General features: G+C 49.2%; 1 protein-coding gene across 1 annotated transcript; it reads left to right on the top strand.

The window, feature by feature from the left end:
- Positions 1-4467: 4467 nt before the first annotated feature.
- Positions 4468-14574, top strand: CUNH2orf72 (chromosome unknown C2orf72 homolog). The gene is given in 7 exon segments (XM_017886401.1): positions 4468-4521; positions 4524-4607; positions 4609-4806; positions 4808-4955; positions 4958-5170; positions 8278-8391; positions 11752-14574. Coding segments are annotated over 7 exon segments (951 nt in total). The 3' UTR covers positions 11892-14574.
- Positions 14575-19090: the final 4516 nt, after the last annotated feature.

Below are 19090 nucleotides of genomic sequence, written 5' to 3'. Positions count from 1 at the left end.
GCGGGAGTTATTTATAGCCTACTGCTCAAGGTCATTGCCAAGGTCTGATTTTTCACATGTCTGCAATTCAAAAAATTGCAACCTCCTGCATAAGTGGGTTAACAAACCTTCACCAGACCCCTAAAGTTCAGGTGAAACTGAGATATTTAACCGCCATAAGAACACCAGCTGGCACAGAGATCTGCATTCCTGGTGCCCTGATGGGAACCAGCCTGGGCCTGGCAGAGGAGGAAACGAGGCCCCAGCACATTGGCGGGCAGGTCTGCTCCACCTCAGGGGCCCCCAGCGCTTGTCACACCCAGTTTCAAGTTTCCAGCCCCTCTTCCCACCTCAGCCTCATTCCTCCGTGGGTCCTGGGGCCTCCTCCAATTTCCTTTCCCTCTGAGGTCTTCCTCACATTCAAGCTCTTCCTCCCTCTCCCTGGCTCCCCAGGAAGCCAGAAAGTCTCCCCTGGTCTAGCCTTCCTTGTAGCCCCCAAATCAAACATCTTAGGGAAAAAGAGGGAAAGTACAGGGAAAGAAGAGAGGAAGGAAAGGAAGGAAGAGAGAAAGGGCAAGGTGGGGAGAGGGGAAGGGAGGAAAGGAAGAAAGAAGGAGAGGGGAATAGGGTGACAGAGCGTGAGTAAAGAGGAGAAAGGAGCTGGCAAGCAACTAGAGGGACAATACTCCTTGTTTTCCAAACCAGCACTTTCTGGTCACTCTGTTTTGGCTTGTTTTTTTGTTTTGTTTTGTTTTGTTTTTGTTGTTTTTGTTGCTTTTGTTTGTTTGTTTGTTTTTTGAGACAAGTTCTTGATCTCTCACCCAGGCTGGAGTGCGGTGGCGCAATCACGGCTCACTGCAGCCTCAACCTCCTGGGCTCAAGCCATGCACCCACCTCAACCTCCCAAGGAGGAACTGGGACTAGGTACACACCACCATACTCAACTAGCTTTTTGATTTTTGTTTGTTTGTTTGTATAGGGATGGGGTCTCACTATGATGCCCAGGCTGGTCTGAAACTCCTGGACTCAATCAATCCTCCCGCCTCAGTTTCCCAAAGTACCAAGATTACAGGTGTGAGCCACCACACCAGTCTCTTGTCACTTGATTCCCACCAAATTCTGTTTAAGTGAACATGAAAAGGTAAAGTATTTCAGAAATTCCAGTTTACTTTATATCTTCATTGAACACCAGAGAAAGAAGAAGTCCATTAATTTTATGATGTTTTCTAGGGTGTGGAGGGAGAGGAGGAAGAAATATTCTTGGCATCTTGCCTTTTTTTAAAAAAAAAAAGATCTTTGCAATTTCCTGTTAATTTAATACCAGAGCCTTTGCTGTGTAAATAACACAGATAAAGATAAACTGTACTGGCCCTGGACTCCAACCTTTGTTTAACATTCCACCCCCCTCTGATCCATCCCCCATACCACCTATGGAAATTTGTAATTATTTGTGGAGATTTAGACGCTGAGAATATATAGCTTAGGAGGCAGAGCATGCTGGTTTTAGACAAGCCTTGTTAAGAATGTGCTAAAAATCCCAGTACACCTGACGGTTCTTCTCTAGAACTTGTCTTTCTCTGTTCCTCAGAGGTGGCCTGGATGGGGTTAATTCCCTTTCCGGTCAACTTTTAGGTCTCGCTCTGGCTTTGCCACCCATACTCCCAGTCTATTATACCCACTTAGTCTGTGCTTTGGTGGCATGGCCTTGCACTGTTATTTAGACAAGTGATTTAATCCCTCTTACTTGCTATTATTGAGCACTCTTAGTTCCTTTTTTTTTAACACAGCCTCACTCTGCTGCCCAGGCTGGAGTGCAGTGGTGTAATCTCAGCTCCCTGCAACCTCCGCCTCCTGGGTTCAAGCACGTCTTCTGCCTCAGCCCCCCAAGTAGCTGGGATTACAGGCACGCACCACAATGCCCAGCTAATTTTTGTATTTTTAATCCAGACAGGGTTTCACCATTTTGGCCAGCCTGGTCTCGAACTCCTGACTTCAGATGATCTGCCGGCCTCAGCCTCCCAAAGTGCTAAGGTTACAGGCATAAGCCACCATGCCCAGCCAGATTTAGTTTCCTTTTTGATGGGGAACTTCCTCCAATAGTGTTTTCAAAGAGGCATATGTGATATGCCTTCTGATTCTTTACATACCTGATAATTTAGCTAGAAATACAAATCTAGGGTCAAAGTTATTTTCTTTGATACTTTAAAACAATTTTCCATTTTTTCTTAAACTCAAAGTTGTTGCTAAGAAATCTGAAGTCAACCAGATTTTTGTTCCTTCCTTAGTCCTTCTACTATCCAGCTTCTGGGAATACAGGTGCGATGGCCCAAGCTTTAGCTGCCAATTTGGATCATGAAGATGTCAGAGGGCAACAGTGACCTGGCATGAAATTTCAGCCCTCAAACACCTAGTAAAGCAGAACTATTATACTATTTCAGCCACAAACTGTCCATCTCCAAATTCTACAAAAGAGAAAAAGAAGTTTTCGTTGTTATTAGTGTTGTCTATGTCATTAAGAAATGAATCTTAATTCATATATCCATTAAACCTGCTTTGTTTTATACTTTCCAGAAATCTAATTCTTTTTATTTTTTATTTTATTTTATATTATTTTATTTTATTTTATTTTATTTTTTGAGACAGAGTTTTGTTCTTGATGCCCAGGCTGGAGTGTAATGGCATGATCTTGGCTCACCAAAACCTCCACCTCCTGGGTTCAAGACATTCTCCTGCCTCAGCCTCCCAAGTAGCTGGGACTACAGGTATACGCCACCATGACCGGTTAATTTTGTATTTTTAGTAGAGACAGGGTTTCTCCATGTTGGTCAGGCCGGTCTCGAACCCCCGATCTCAAGTGATCCACCCGCCTTGGCCTTCCAAAGTACTGGGATTACAGGCATGAGCCACCGCGCCCGGCCCCAGAAGTCTAATTATTTTTCCCAGTGAATTCATGTTTCCCTAGATATCAGCTACCTTGGCTGGCGATGAGTAAATCTAGGCTCTTCCTATATCCCACCTAGGAACTTAAGGAAGGGGGGTGTGATGGGACTTGCCTCTGGCATCAAATGTGAATGTAGCCACTCCCCATGTACCACCCTCACACACACCAGACACCCCACTCGGGGAACTTCTGGGCACTCTCCCCTGGCCAATGAACGCTCTTTCATATGGTGAGTCTTGTGGTTGGAATCCCTGACTCATGAAGTGAGAAGAAGAGGCTGCCCGGTCTGGTTGTTCCGTGCTGCTAGCCCCAGTCTGATACGCCATCCCTGGCTAGCACAGCTGTCTTCTGCCTCCCAGCACCATGGCAGTGGTGGGGGGTGGAGATGGGGTTAAGAAATGTTCTACTCAGGCCAATGCAGGCAAAGAAAAGAGCATAAGTGTATAGTGTTCACTCAGCCTATCCCCCTTTTATAGCACCGAAGGGAGGAGGCGACAGGCCTTTCCCAGTTTTACATTGGTTTCTCAGAGTCCCTACTAACTCCCCTCTTGCTTCTGCGGCATCTTTAGGATACTATTCAGAGGAAGGCGCCAGCCCTTTAAGTACATTATCATCTTGTCACTTTCTGCTTTAATTTTACATTTCATTAAAAATTATGTGAGATGTAAAACTCAGTTCTTCAGTTGCACTCGCCAGATTTCAAGTACTCAATAATAGTCACATATGGTGCAGATAATATAAAACTTTTCCATCATCACAGAATGTTCTATTGGACAAGGCTGACCTAGACCCTTAGAAGGAAGGGAAATGCATTCCTGCTTCTGACCTGGCCCCTTGCCCCCCAACGCAGATCAGAGCACCATCCGTGTCCTGCATCTGGCCCCCTTGACTTTCTGCTTTACGGAAACAGTCTGGGTTTCACCCCCAGCACCTAGGGCAGTACAAGAAATATTTGTGGAAACAGTGGACCCTCGGTCAGTTTTTGCTAAATGATGAAGATCAGAAGGAAAGCTGGGTGGCAGAAATAACCCCTGCATGCTCTCTTTTATCTCACCTTCCTACCCACTGATATGCGCCCTCCGCCCCTTACTCCCCTACCCTCCACCCCACCTCCGCGAAACCCTAAACTGTGCGGGACTCTGCTCCAGGTCTCCAAACCATCTTATCTAGTGATGGGATAATTGTCTGTCTTCCCACCCTCGGCTGCCCAGCGCCTGCACCTAGTAGGTGCTCAGTGAGTATGTGTGGCATGGACGAATGAATGAATGAATGAATGACTCTCCGTTTTCCCGCGTCTGCGCAGGGACTTCGGGAGGAGCCACCCTTGGAGGGCTGGGGAGAAAGCCCTCTTCTCCAAAAAGGGCCCGCGATGCGGGCTGCGCCCAGGGAAGCGTGCACACAGAGGCCCCGCCCGAGGGCCCGGGGGTCCGGTTGGGCTCGGCCCTCCGGGGCGTGTCCTCCGTGCCGGGGCGCCACCGCCCCGAGAGGCGGGCAGCGGGGTGCGCCCGAGCCGCGGCCGTTGCCGCAGAGGGGCGGGCGGCGCCAGCATGGAGCGCGAGCTGGAGGCGCTGTCGGCCCCGGGCCGCGGGTCGCGCCCCGCCGCAGGCCTCCCTTCCAGGTCGCTGGCGTGGAGGCGGCTGGGGCGGCCGCGGGCAGGTGCTACTGGGTGGTCGGGAGCCTGTGGAGCGCACGAGCCAGAGCCCCGCGCGCTCCTGCGGGACTTCGCAAGGGCGGTGCTTCCCGCGGAGGCCAGGCGCGGGCGAAGCCCGGCGGCGGCGGGGGCGGCAGAGGGCGCGGGGCCCGGGGCGGGCGCGGGGCGCAGAGGCGGCGCGCGGACGGCGGGGCGCCGAGAGGCGGGGCGCGGGCCTGCGCGCGGCATCCGCCTCGGCCGGCTTGGTCTTCGTGCCTGTGCCGCGCGTCGTCCCTTTGGCCGCCCGGGAACCGCGTGGCCGCCGCCCTGCGGGATGGATGGCTGGGACGTGCGGCGGCCGGCGGCGGGGCCGGAGCGGCGCTGGTCTGGGGTGCCTGGTGGCCGAGCCGGGTCAGAGGACGCGGTGACGCCGGGCGCTGCGGCTGCTGGGAGGCGGCTGCCTGCGCCGGCTCGGTGCTTCGGCGCCAGGCTGGTGTTCGGCCGCCAGGCTGGGGGTCCCGTGCAGGCGGCCGCCTACTGCCCCGGCCTCCCGGCCTCCTGCCTGGCCGTCCAGGCGGCCGCCTGCAAGGCCCTGCAAGCCGCAGGAGCCGGGCAACCAGGTGAGACTGCGCGGGGCCCGGCGGGGCCCGGGCGGGCGGTAGCTCGGGCACGTCCCCCAAGTTGGACCCCTTTGGCCAGTCCCCCTCATTGAGCAACGAGGTAAACTGAGGCTCAGAGCAGGGAGGTGCCTAGAGCTAGGCCGCGCAGCTAGCAGAGAACGGGCCCTGCGTAGGGGGTCGCGTCTGTCCCGGAAGGGTCAGGAGTGCACGGGAGATGCCTAGGGGGCGTGGGAAACCTGAGAGGCGGAGCAGAAGGCAGAGGGAGTGGGTAGAGAGAAGGGATGAATCGGGCAGGGCCGAGATCTAGGAGTTAGGGGGTGAGTGAGGGCGGGGAGAGGAAAAGAGGGTTAGGGAAGGAAATGGGAAAGCCTTGGGATGGGAAAGTTTCAAGGGAGTGGATAGGGGTTAAGGAGATTGGCGGTACCAGGAGGTAAATTCTAGGGCGCTGCGCAGCTAGAGATGCGTCGGGAGCCCTAGGAGGGGCGGAGGGGCATCTCCAGCGCGGTGGAGGCTGGTCCTGGAAGCCCTGCCTGGTTTTAGTAAGAGGGCAAGGAACGGGTGCTCGGGACTTGGAGAGTGGGGAGGTGAGAGGGACTAAGAGCACATTTTCTAGTGATTTCTGGCCGCCCACCAAGGCTGTGCACCCAACTGCTGTGTCCCTCTGCCTCCCCCGGGTCTACTGAGGCCACCTTTTCCCTCCACATTCTCCTAAAAGGTGGAAGGGGTTTAAGGGTCTTTTCCCAGCCCCCGTGACTGCTGCCATCAGCAAAAGGGTCAGGATCTCCTTCCTCCTGGAACGCAAGGCTTTACGGGAACTCTCCCGTGTTCTAGGATGAAAATATGCACATTAAGAGTTGCTGCATCTGGCAAACCCGGGAGATCTTTGCTTTCTCTCACTGCCCAGCTGGGCAGCCCTTCAAGCCCTCCAGCCTCTTCCTCTTAAGTAGATAATGCAGAGAGTGGCTGTACTGTGTGTCTCCTGGGGTATTGGCGTTGGTCGGGGGGCGGGGGGTCCCAGCAAGGAGACCTGGTACCTGTAATGCTACCAATGTCACATTCACCTGCCAGCCTGGCCTGCCTAGGCGAGTGCGCCTGCCCTAACCCTCCTCCGTTAGGGCGCAATCCCTTTTTTGGTTGAGGTTGTGATTGTTCTGATTTTTGTTTCAACCCCTTTGCTGACCTGGCCTCCTAGGGAAAGAAGGGAATTTACACACATTTTCTGTACCCTAAAGAGTGCATGCTTTTTCTTTTTTTTAGATGGTGTTTTGCTTTGTTGCCCAGGCTGGAGTGGCAGTGGTGTGATCTCGACTCACTGCAACCTCCGCCTCCCGAGTTCAAGCGATTCTCCCATCTCAACCTCCCAAGTAGCTGGGACTACAAGCGCCTGCCACCACGCCTAGCTAATTTTTGTATTTTTAGTAGAGACGGGGTTCCGCCATATTGACCAGGCTAGTCTCGAACTCCTGACCTCAAGTGATCCACCCACTTTGGCCTCCCAAAGTGCCGGGATTACAGGCGTGAACTACCACGCCCAGTCCCTCCTAAGCTTTTTGTAGACACATTGCTGTTGCCTCAGCCTGAAGAGCCTTTTCTCCTCCCTCCTCCTCACCTGGCCAATCCCATTTGTGCATTCAGAACTGGAGTTCCTCCTCCAGGAAGGCTTCCTTGACTTTTCCTGCTCCCATTTGCAAGTTCACTGGCGAAATCCCAGAACCATTTATCCCTTTGCTCTCTGAGCTCTTTTTTTTTTTTTTTTTTTTGAGACGGAGTCTCACTCTGTCGCCCAGGCTGGAGTGCAGTGGCCGGATCTCAGCTCACTGCAAGCTCTGCCTCCCGGGTTCACGCCATTGTCCTGCCTCAGCCTCCCGAGTAGCTGGGACTACAGGCGCCCGCCACCCTGCCCGGCTAGTTTTTTTGTATTTTTTAGTAGAGACGGGGTTTCACAGTGTTAGCCAGGATGGTCTCGATCTCCTGACCTCGTGATCCACCCGTCTCGGCCTCCCAAAGTGCTGGGATTACAGGCTTGAGCCACCGCGCCCGGCCGAGCTCTTACCACATGATTTTTCGTTCCCTTGTCAACATGATTTTGTTCCCTTGTGGGTTTAAACATCATCCGCAGTCCCATTTCCTGATACCATGCCTGGCATGCAGAAAGAGTGAATGAATCCTCTCTTCCTTTTAAATAAACACTAATACTTTTGAGATTTTAACACTTTGCAAGGGAATTGTTCTCTACTATGTTAAGCCCTTTCCTACTTTTATAAAAACATACTGAACAAAATTAAACCTCTCACAAATGACTAAAGGTAACGAGTGTAATTATAACTTATAGCCCACTGATTTCTTTGCCGCTTTTGCAATGGACAGCACTATTATCCTCACATCAAATGGATTCATGTCACGAAGATTTCGCTAGTGGTTGCATTTGTTTTTTTTAAACTTTTCCGATTTCTTTCCTCACCGTCTGATGATAATTCTTATTCTAGGTTGCTTGCCTTTTGGCAGTGCCCTTTTACCCAGTTTGTGGTACCTAATCCAGCTGCTTTTGGGTTGAAAAACTAAGGATACAGTCTCATTACATTTGGGTGCAGGCTGAGAGTAAATAGGTCCTGAACAAAGATTATGAACAAGGATTTTCCTTGTTTTGGTTGCCTGAAGTCTTTAAAAAAACCAGCCAAACAAATAAACAACCTTGTTCCTGTTGACTTTATAGATTACTAAAACATATATCTATTCCTGCCAAGAAAGAGTTTGAACTAACATCAGAGGGAATGTGCAGCTCTTTGAGTATTTTGTTTGGTGCTATGTAATTGTAATTAATTTCATGTCATTTTCAATGCTTTAGTTTCCCCAACATGGTACCTACATCATAGGGTTTTTGTGAGAATTAAATGAGGTAACATAGATAAAGTAAAGCAATCATTTTAAAGTTCGTTTTAAAGTACAAAAACCCACCCACTTTTGCAAGTCAGACTTTGTGTTTTTAATCAGCCAGTTGAAACTAGGGCAGTTGACAGTTGAGGCTCTTGATTTGCTAAACAAAATCTCTCAGTCTTGTGAAGTGGGAACCATGTGACCCTGTGACTCAGGTTTTGTGCTCTTCCTAGTGGAAGGAGCCTGGGAGAGACCAGGCCTCCCTGGACTACTGGCCTGCTTTTCCTGGGGTCCCTGGAGCCGGAGGAAGGACCAGGATGTTGCTGCCTGCAGAAGCCCAGCTCATGGTGAGTGCTCCCCGACTTCCTGCACCCTGAGGGCCAGGTGCACGGAATTATGGGAGTGGTCACATGAACTTGGGGACCTTAGGGACAGAGTGGACCAACATCTACGGAGTGCTTGCCATGTGCCAGGTGTGGGGGTGAGCAATGTGAGGTGCCCATATGCCAGGCAGTGGGCACATGCGCTCGGTCAGGCTGGGCTCTTTCCCCAGGAGTCTCCACCTAATAAAGACAGTATGGGGAGGACTGTAACAAAGGTGTCTCCAGGTGCATGGGACCAAACACAGTGAGTCTCCCTGGAGGATCCAGGGAGTGTCCTGGAGCAAGTGACATTTGAACTGGGGATGAAGGGATTTTCATAGGCAGAAATGGGAAGGTTTAGAAAAGGAGCACTGAGCTAAGGAGTGACAGCATGATGTCATGATCAGAAAAGGGACCACCATCAAGAGGCCCCGGGAGTAATGTGCAGAAGGAAACCAGTGAGGGCCAAGGCTGAAGGGAAGAGTTTGGACCAAATCAGGGTCCCGGATGTGCAGCCTTCAGGAGTAGTGTGCCATGAGCAATTGCTGAGCAGAGAGATTGGGGTGTGTTTAGAGAGGTGGACTCTAGGAGAGGGAGACACCTCGGCAGAGCCCAGCTAGGAGGAGGCTGCCATGTCCCAGGAGGGGTAACAGGTGACCTGAGCCCGACCTGGGCAGTGGGAAGCCACACCTGGGTGGAATCATCAGGCCACTAAATGGAAGTGAGGGAGAAGGGGAAGGGGAAGACACCCCTAGATGTCAATGCTGATGTTAGGGACATAGGAAGTGCGCTGATCCTCCCCTTTGCCACATGAGATGCTTTAAGACACCTGTGGATGCCTAAAACCATGGGTAGCACTAAGCCCGATGTATACGCTGTGTTTTTTCCTGTACATACATACCTATGATAAAGCTTAATTTATAAACTAGGCACAGTTAAGACATTTAACAATATATAATAAAAGTTACATGAATGAGGTATCTCTCTGAAAATATCTTATTGGACTGTACCGCAAGTAACTGAAACTGGCTACAAAACATTGTAGAAATGTACAAAAATATTTTCTTTCTTTATATCCTTATTCAATAAGCTTTTCCTATTTTAATTTTTTTTTTTTTTTTTTCTTTTTTTGCTAAAAACTAAGACATAAACATGTGCCTTAGCCTACACCTACACACAAGGTCAGGATCATCAGTATCACTGTCTTCTGCCTCCACATCTTGTCCCACTGGAAGGTCTTCAGGGCCAATAACACACATGGAGCTATCACCTCCTATGATAATGCCTTCTTCTGGATACCTCTTGAAGGGCCTGCCTGAGGCAGTTTTACAATTAACTATATATGTGTAAGCTTTATATGTGTGTGTGTGTGTATATACATATCTTTATATATATACATACATAAGTAGAGGGAGTACACTCTAAAATAATGTTAAAACATGTAGTAGGCCAAGGCTGGCGGATCACCTGAAGTCGGGAGTTCCAGACCAGCCTGGCCCGCATGGTGAAACCCCATCTCTACTAAAAATACAAAAATTAGCCAGGCGTGGTGGCATATGCCTGTAATCTCAGCTACTTGGGAGGCTCAGGCAGGAGAACTGCTTGAACCTGGGAGGCAGAGGTTGCAGTGAGCCGAGATTTTGCCAATGCTCTCCATCAGCATTGCACTCTCTCTCTCTCTCCATATATATATATGGAGATATATATATATATATATATATGGAGATATGTATATATGGAGAGATATATATCTCCATATATAGATATTGACATTGGCATATATATATATATGGAGAGAGAGAGAGAGAACAGTAACAGTCATTTCTTATTATTATCAAGTATTGTCTACATTGTCTACAGTATATAACTGTATGTGCTAGACTTTTGTATGATTGGTAGTGCAGTAGGTTTGTTTCCACCAGCACTGCCACAAACGTGAGTAATGCTTTGTACTGCAACATCAGGACAGCTACAAGGTTACTAGGTGACAGGAATTTTTTAGTTGTGGTTTTTTTTTTTTTTTTTTTTTTTGCGATGGAGTCTTGCTCTGTTGCCCAGGCTGGAGTGCAGTGGCGTGGTCTCGGCTCACTGCAAGTTCCGCCTCCCGAGTTCATGCCATTCTCCTGCCTCAGCCTCCCGAGTAGCTGGAACTACAGGTGCCCGCCACCACACCTGGCTAATTTTTTGTATTTTTAGTAGAGACAAGGTTTCACTGTGTTAGCCAGGATGGTCTCGATCTCCTGACCTTGTGATGCGCCCGCCTTGGCCTCCCAAAGTGCTGGGATTACAGGCATGAGCCACCGTGCCCGGCCAGCTGTGTTTCAATCTTACGGGACCACTCTTATTAAGGTTCATCATTGACCAAAATGTCATTATGTTGCACATGACTGTACTTACTGCTTTGGAATCTTCTTTCTTCATCAATAACATACTATAACTGCCTTCCACAGCAATAATTCTATGTCAATAACATATTTTCTTTTTTGAGGTAATTCTAGATTAACATGCAGTGGCAAGAAATCATACAGAAATCCCAGCACTTTGTGAGGCCGAGGCAGGAGGAGAGCTTGAGCTCAGGAGTTCGAGACCAGCATGAGTGACACAGTGAGACCCCGTCTCAAAAAACAAAAAAGGAGATCACACAGAGAGATCCTGTGTACACTTTGCCCAGTTTCCCCCAATGGTAACATTTTGCAAAGCTGTAGTGCAATAGAACAAATTGACATTGGCACAATCCACAGATCTTATTCAGATTTCCCCAATTTTACTTCTATTCAATGTGTGTGTGTGTGTGTGTGTGCGTGTGTGTGTTTAGATCTGTGGAATTTTATGTATTATCTTTAATGCCTGAATCCCATTATATGAGTGAGCCATAGTTCACTCAACCAGTCCCATTGTTGGACATTAAATCAGGACACTTTCAACTGCAAGTAAAGATACCATGACTCAACACTAGCACAAGCAGTAAGAGAAATCATTATCTCACCTGAAAGACAGTCCAGAGGTGGAGTCAGCTTCAGAGTTGGTTGATTCAGAGGGTCAGCAAGGACCCAGGCTTGCTCTTTCTCTCTGTTGGGCCATCTTCAGTGTCAGTTTCATCCTTAGGCCGGTAGCAAGATAGTTCCAGCAGTTCCACTAATTATTCCTAATTATTTTCTTAGGATAAAATCCTAGAAGTGAAATTTGTGGGTCAAAGGGTATGTACATTGTTAAGGTTTTTGATATGTATTTTGTTTTGGTTTTTAAGTAGATATTTGCTGGTGCCAACTTTCTCCTTTTCCTTCCTAGATAACTTACCTATAACCTTTCTCTTCTGATTCAGTGATTTCTTCTCCTGTGTTCCAGAAAACTTCCAGGAACCTGAGGAGGAGCTGGCACTAACAGCCATATTTCCCAATGGAGACTGTGAGGACCTTGGAAGGGGGTCAAAAGCCTGTGATGGAGTCGTTCACACTCCTGCTGAGCCCACCGGAGACTCAAGATGAAGGCTGGACCCTTGCGCTGTCCCTGGCTCTAACCTACAGACTGGGGGCTGGCTCCCTCTCACTGGCCCCCAGGTCTCCATGGAGACTACAGAAAGCCCCGCCTGCTGGAGGCCTGCCACACTCACAGTTACCAGCTAGACGGTGGGGCTTACTAGGACAAGCAGGACCTAAAACAGTGTCTCCCCTGGGAACCTACTCCCCACCCAGCGTTTGCTGAGTCTGATCACAGGGAGGTTATCTTGTCTGTCTTGCTCAGTTTCTCTGAGCCACTGAGACAGATGGCTCTCTGCTTTGAGGCTCTGCAGAGCTGTGGCATCCCATGGTGTGTTTGCAGTGTTCCGGGCACATGCATGGGCACCAATCATTGAGAGTGCAGCTGGGAAGAACTCTGGGCCAGAAGTCATCAGAGCTGAGGTGTGGCCTTACACGTGTCACTTAGTCTCTGGGGCTTCTGTTTCACAAATGCATGAGGGGGCCACCAGCCCAGTGACTTTAAACCAGGGGCAGCTTGTCCCTCCAGGCAGCACTGGAAATGTGTGTGTGTTGAGGGGGTCACAGTGACTGTGGGGGCACCCCTGGCATCTAGTGGGCATCCCACAATGTGCAGAACAGTCTCCGACAGCAAAGAATTGGTCCATTCAATGCCAGTTGTAGTACCTTTAAGACATTCTGGCTGAGCCAATGCCTTCTGCCTGTCACAGTACCCCAGAGCACAGAGGGTCAGGCTTCCCTGGACCTTGGCTCCCAGAGCAAGCCAAAATAAAGACCACACTGTTGCCCTGGGGGCTTGTCGGGCCAGGACCAAGAAGGTCTGTGTGCTGCAGGGCCAGGACAGAAATAGCCATGCATGCCTGTGAGAACAAAGAGCCTCTTTCTTTCTCATGTTGACGTCGACTTTCTGTGCCAAGTCCTCTGGGTATAAGGATGCTAGGGAATTCTTATAGGCACCAAACAGAAGGAAAGCCAGGGACTTGGACTACTGGGTATGGACTTGCTGTAGGTCTCAGGTCCTAGCCTAAGCTTATTGCAAACACAGCCCCTCTGGGTTCTGTGTTTCTGTGGGGTTCTGGAATCGCTTCCTCTGTGTCCGTGAGTCTGACAGAATCGATGATGTTCCCTTAGAGCCAGGAAATCCATGTGTTTACTTGCAGAGGGAACTCACCATTACCTCCCTTGTCTTCTTTGCCTGCCTTGGAGAAATCCAGAGTCTTCGGAATGGCAAAGGCAGCTCCTGGATTTCCCTTGAGGGGTGGCACTAGCTGAGGGAAGTAGCTCCCTTCATTCATGATGCACAGTTTACTCAGCAGACACACAACTGTGCCTACTATTTGCTCAGTGCCCTGCAAGGTGCTGTCTAACATTGATTCGTTATTTCAGCTGTCTCCAAGATGGTGCCAAATGGTGCAATGGGAAACCTGTTTTGGTTGGGGGGCGCTATATCACCGGCTCCAGAACTCCCGGCTGCCAGGGTAGCCCCTACCCCCAGCCCCTTGCCCCTGGACAGCAATGGGTTTCACCTTTAGCCTCTGCCCCCGGTTCTGGTCTGACCCAACAGAGGGGCTCTATGATATTGAGGAGGGGCCCTTCCTGTTCTGTGCCTCAACCTATTCTCCCTAATAGGGAGTCTAATTCTATTCCTTCCCTGCCTGATGAGGATGGTATGAGGACGAGCAGGACGGCATCTTATTTGGGGTTTTTTTGGCAGTGGGGCTCATTTTAATCCTGCAGGACTACCTGCCAGTAGATCCATCCAGCTGCTTCCTTGTAGCCAAGAATGAGCTCAATGAATTGTGATTCACTGATTTTATTGATTTTGTTTTAAAACAGGGAGACTGGCATGTTTGAAGCTGCTATCATTTTCTATTTCTTAGTTTCTTTGTAATCACCTTGTTAAAGTTTTCTTATTTGGTGGGAGAGGGAGCTTTGTTTAAGTTTGGAATTTGCCTAGGGCAGAAGTTTATAAGGCTTCATAACCTTTTGTATGTATTGACAATATTTGAAACTTGGGAGATTACATATAAAAAATACCTAGTTTTCTGGGTGGAGGATGGGGCATGCTGTCATCTCAAGTCTGCTGCGGCTCACCCCCACCACCTTTACCCCGTCCCCCACCCTTCCCATCCCCCACTGCACTTCACTCATGGAAGATGTCTGCCTGGTGCTGGTCCAGGCGGGCATGTGAGTTTGTAGCCTCTGCTCCAAAGGATGGTTTACACATTTTTATTTTCATGACCTTCAGTATTCCTGTGAATGGTTCAAGAGAGAAAGTCTTCGTTTACTAAGATTTGGGTTCTGCCTCCCAAGTGACAATAAAGGGCTGAGATCCATCTCGGCTTCTTTGAGATGTGGTCACCGTAAGCATCATCATTGTAGGGACAGTCTCATTGCTGTCTTCTAGCAGACAGAAGAGTTAGGTGCCAGAAGGGACAATCTTGACGGTGGGTCCCTTCCCTGAAGGACTTTAAGAAGGCATAAAGGTTGGGGTGGAGGGTGGTGTGTGAAGGAGGAGGCCCTTGATTAGGTCAGTGGTCCCTGGGAGCCCTCCTCGAGAGGCTGCCAGCCGGGTGACAGTCTGGGCTCTCGGGTACTAATCTTTGTAATATGGCAGTGGTTGTGACGCTTCTGACCTAAATTGATAATTCCCATATCTAATAAAACCAAGAAGTACCTCGTTGATATCTTATTGAAAGCAAAATGGATCTTCTTCTTTCTCATAAGGGGCTCCTGACCCGGACCCTGGAGAGAAGGGAAGCTTGGCAAATGGTGGAAATCTGTGGCCTGAAAGCCTCCCAGCCTCTGCCCCGGATGACATCTCCCCTGCCCTACCAGCTGGGATTAAAAAACCGGTAGCCAGAAAGCATAAGTACGTGTTTAGAAAATGATTTTTACATTTTTATAGAGACAGGGTCTCACTACGTTGCTCAGGCTGGTTTCAAACTCCTGGGCTCAAGTGATCCTCCCACCTCGGCATCCCAAAGTGCTGAGATGAGAGGCATGAGCTACTGGCCAGATTTTTGAAAAGATAGCATTCAGCCTAGGATACAATGGTGTGTGTGTGAGCGTGTGAGCACACACATGCATGTTTAATCAGAGCTAAAACAACCTTAACTGAGTCTCAGAGAATGCTTTCTACTATTTGGGCCACACTTTTTCTCCTCTCAAAGTGTTTGTCTCCAAACTTTAGTGCACAAGAGTCCCTTGGTTGTCAAACCCAAAACTTAAGGCAAGCCTGCAAAGGGGCCAGGAGCTGAGCCCACCTACCCTAGCAGAGAACCGTGGAGTCAGCCTTGCTGGAGAAGGCGAAGGCGTGCCTAGTTAACTCAAAAGCAACCTGTGCTTTAAAGTGTAGCAAAGCAAAGCTGCAGGCTTTATTCCCTGGGGTCAGGAGGCCTGGACTTTGTCCTGTTTGTATGGCAAACACAGCCAGCCCAGTGAGTGAGTGCAGGAAGCTGGCTGTTTGTATCCAGGGGCTGCATAACCGCTTCTGACCTGGTTTTGTGTGTTAGTGGATCAAGGATTGGGACAGAGGCGGAATTTGGCCTGAGCAGCCTGCCACTTGGGTAACCTTGGAGCTCAGGAAGAAATGAGGTGCAAGGCAGGGTGGATAGCCAGGATCCCACATGGACCCTTCAGATGCTTTTGGTCTGAGCCAGAGCCCTCTGGGTCCCTTATATTTGGGGCTGTCTAATTGGGACTGGAGGCAGAGATGGCCATACTGGGACATGTCATGGTTCACACTGTAGTGGGGACCAGGATGTGGGGTAGCTCAAGTCCAAACTAGGGCTGGGTGCTGAGGCCACTGTTGGGCTGTGGTTTTGGCAAGGGTGAGAACCCTCTCTGGTGTCCTCCCTGGGCTCCCCAGCCTCAGCTGGGACTCCTGCCACACATGCACACCGAGGACGCCTGTTCTTTGACCAGTGAAATTCAGAGACCCTCAAGGAAGGCTTGTTGTTGTCCTCGTCTGCACTCGCTTAGTAATTAGGAGCCTCGCTTAGTCCTGTGACCAAGCCTGATTTTGAGTCGTGGTTACAGAAACGTACTTTGTGTCTTGCAGCCCTGAGTTCCTCCTCTTCCTCACCAGTTAACAATATCTCAGAGCAGGGTGTTGTCCTGAATCATTACCCCAACCCCAGCCTAAGCTCACCCTGACCACCACTGTCCCAGGGATATCACTGGCTCCAGAATTCCTGGCTGCCAGGGTAGCCCCCGCCCCCAGCCCCTTGCTCCTGGACAGGAGGGAGTGGGTCTCACCTTTAGCCTCTGCCCCCGGTTCTGGTCTGATCCAGCATAGGGCAGCTCCAAAAAGCAGACAAAACCTTGAAGGAAGGCCAAAGGGCCAGGCCTGAATGGGAGGTCAGAGGGAAGAAGGCCCAGGGGAAGGTCTAAGCCAACCTTGTCTAAAAGGAATCTAACGCAGGCACGTAGGTAGCTGTCTATGGTGGCCACATTAGAAAAAAGTAAAAAGAAACAGATAAAATTAATTTTAATCATACATTTCATTTAGCCCAATATATCTAAAATATCATTTCAACTGTAAATTATCGAGACATTCTGCCCTCTGTTTTGCATATTGTCTTGGAATCCCATGAGAAGTTTACACTTAGAGCCCAATTCAGATATTACATTTTCATCAGAAAAACTTTATCTGTATTTAGATTTCATTAAATGTACACATCCTCAAATTGTTTCAAATATACTCAAAGGTTTTGCAATTATGGAATTAGTATCTATTTTTAAATTTCAGTTAATTAAAGTTTAGAATGCATTGCCTCAGATGCACTAGCCACATTGCAGCTGCTCTATAGCACTTATGGCTGGTGGCTACTGTATTGGACAGCACTCCTTGAGAACAGGAGAGGCCTGGCGCAGTGGCTCATGCCTATAATCACAGCACTTTGGGAGGCTGAGGGGAGTGGATCACTTGAGGCCAGGAGTTCAACACCAGCTTGGCCAAGATAGTGAAACCCCATCTCTACTAAAAATACAAAAATTTGCCGGACATGATAGCGGGCACCTGTAATCCCAGCTACTGGAGGCTGAGGCAGAGAATGGCTTGAACCCGGGAGGCAGAGGTTGCAGTGAGCCGAGATTGCGCCACTGCACTCCAGCCTGGGTGACAGAGTGAGACTCCGTATCAAAACAAACAAACAAGAAACAGAGGAAACCGGTGAGAGGCCTGTCTGGGGTTCATTGTGATTCCTGCGGCATTTGCCTCCACAGTCACCCAGAGCTTGCTGGTCACCCCAGACCCTTGGGCAAGGGCAGGACAGCGGCGTCCAGGAGTCGGCTTGTTCGGGGCAGCCTTCCAATTGCCCAAAATATGTGCCCTCCTGGACACCATCCTTGGAAGAGAACCTAGTTCCTTACCGATCCTTTCGTACCTCAGTCCACCCAGACCAATTCCAGCCTTGATGAGGCGTTTCCCTCTGACCCAGCACCCACCCATGAGAGGCCCGTGTCACCCGGCTGCGTTTCGCATCTCTGCTCCCATGAATAAATGCTTTTACTCTAAAAACATGTGGCACGCGTGTTGTACGTGAAACAGCCACCAGCCTCGTGCTGAGTAGCCATAAAATCCGTGGTGTATTGAGCGCTGCGCTGCGCGTCCCGGCGGCCCTGCCAGGTAGGTGGATCCAGCCATCCCTTTTCCTTTTGCGGGAGAGGCTGGGCTCGGGGGACGCCCGCGGCCACAGCGCTGCGCTGCGAAGTGGCAGAGCAGGGATTTGATTCCCAGGCTCCCGGGCTCCACGGGCCTCCCCTTTCCACCTTATCTCCGTGCAGCTCAAGAGGCAGTCGAGCTCGATTCTTGACCGGAGAACGGAGCCCTTCTAAAACCCAGGGACTTGAATGCCTGCAGGCTGCGCGGTGCGGTAGGGGCGGTCACAGCTTCCTCCCCAGCGCCCACCTCCTAGGAGGCATTGCGCCCACTAGCGGGCGCCGCGGGGAGATGCTCTGGGCAGCTCGGAAACCACGGTGGCCTCGCCGGGAAAAAGAGCGCATAATCCAGGGTCAGGCACCGCCGCGATTTCCTCCCCGCACCCTGACAAGGCTCCCAGTCCAGCCCATACCTGTGTGAGGCCACAGCTGACCTTGATTGGGCTTTAAGAAGTTTTGTGTCACTCAACTTTGGAGGGAGGCTGTTTCTTTTTTTTTTTTCTTCTTTTTTTTTTTATTGGGCTGTAATATGTCTTTATTTTTCCAAAGAAAGAGATTAAATATAATCTTTAATTGTCTTGTTCAGAATCTATACATTGAGAATTAGGTCAATATTTTAGTCCATCACCTGGGAAATCATTAATATTTTACAGCTTCTAAATATTATTATATTTTTGTAAAGTTTAAAATATTTTGATGCTTCATAGAACAAAGTAAACTTTAAACTCTGCAATGTGGACGAATAAGAAAACACATTTTGGAACGATGCAAATTCTTAAGAGTAATTAAGTAATTAAAGACTAGAAAGCAAAAGAGATACAAACAATAGTAGAATAGAAAGAATATACAAGGCCACAAAAAATACATTTGCTGAAAATCCTAGTTAGACTAATGTGGTTGACCAAAAGCACCCCTGAAAACCAGAACTCTGCCAAAATAACTAATTAATGCTCAGTACAAATTAACTAACGAATGCTCAGTACATTTCGAGGAAACCAAAGTCAGTGTTTCTTCTGGTGAATCACACTTTTGTAAGAAAGCTTTCTCCTTTAAGGACTAGCTCTAAACATTGAGTAGTAAAAATTGTAAGAGCCCTTCTTTGTGACCAGACAGGTCTATGTTCATGTTCTGTTCTATATAAAAAGAGGATAGCAATACATTAATTGTTGTACCTGGGAGCTCAATTAAATGGTACATCTAGAAAGTCCCTAGTAAAGACACTGACATAAAGTAATAACTTGTCTGCACCTGAAATATACTACTGTATCTTATTTACATTTCTAATGTTCCTGTTCTTTGCTATTCAACCCTTCAATAAATCATTTTATATATATATATATTATTATACTTTAAGTTCTAGGGTACGTGTGCATAACGTGCAGGTTTGTTACATATGTATACTTGTGCCATGTTGGTGTGCTGCACCCATCAACTCGTCAGCACCCATCAATTCGTCATTTATATCAGGTATAACTCCCAATGCAATCCCTCCCCCCTCCCCCCTCCCCATGATAGGCCCCGATGTGTGATGTTCCCCTTCCCGA

Source organism: Rhinopithecus bieti, unplaced genomic scaffold, assembly GCF_001698545.2.
Source record: "Rhinopithecus bieti isolate Rb0 unplaced genomic scaffold, ASM169854v2 scaffold_13704, whole genome shotgun sequence".
Classification (NCBI taxonomy): Eukaryota; Metazoa; Chordata; class Mammalia; order Primates; family Cercopithecidae; genus Rhinopithecus; species Rhinopithecus bieti.
This window is presented reverse-complemented; position numbering and strand designations above follow the sequence as displayed.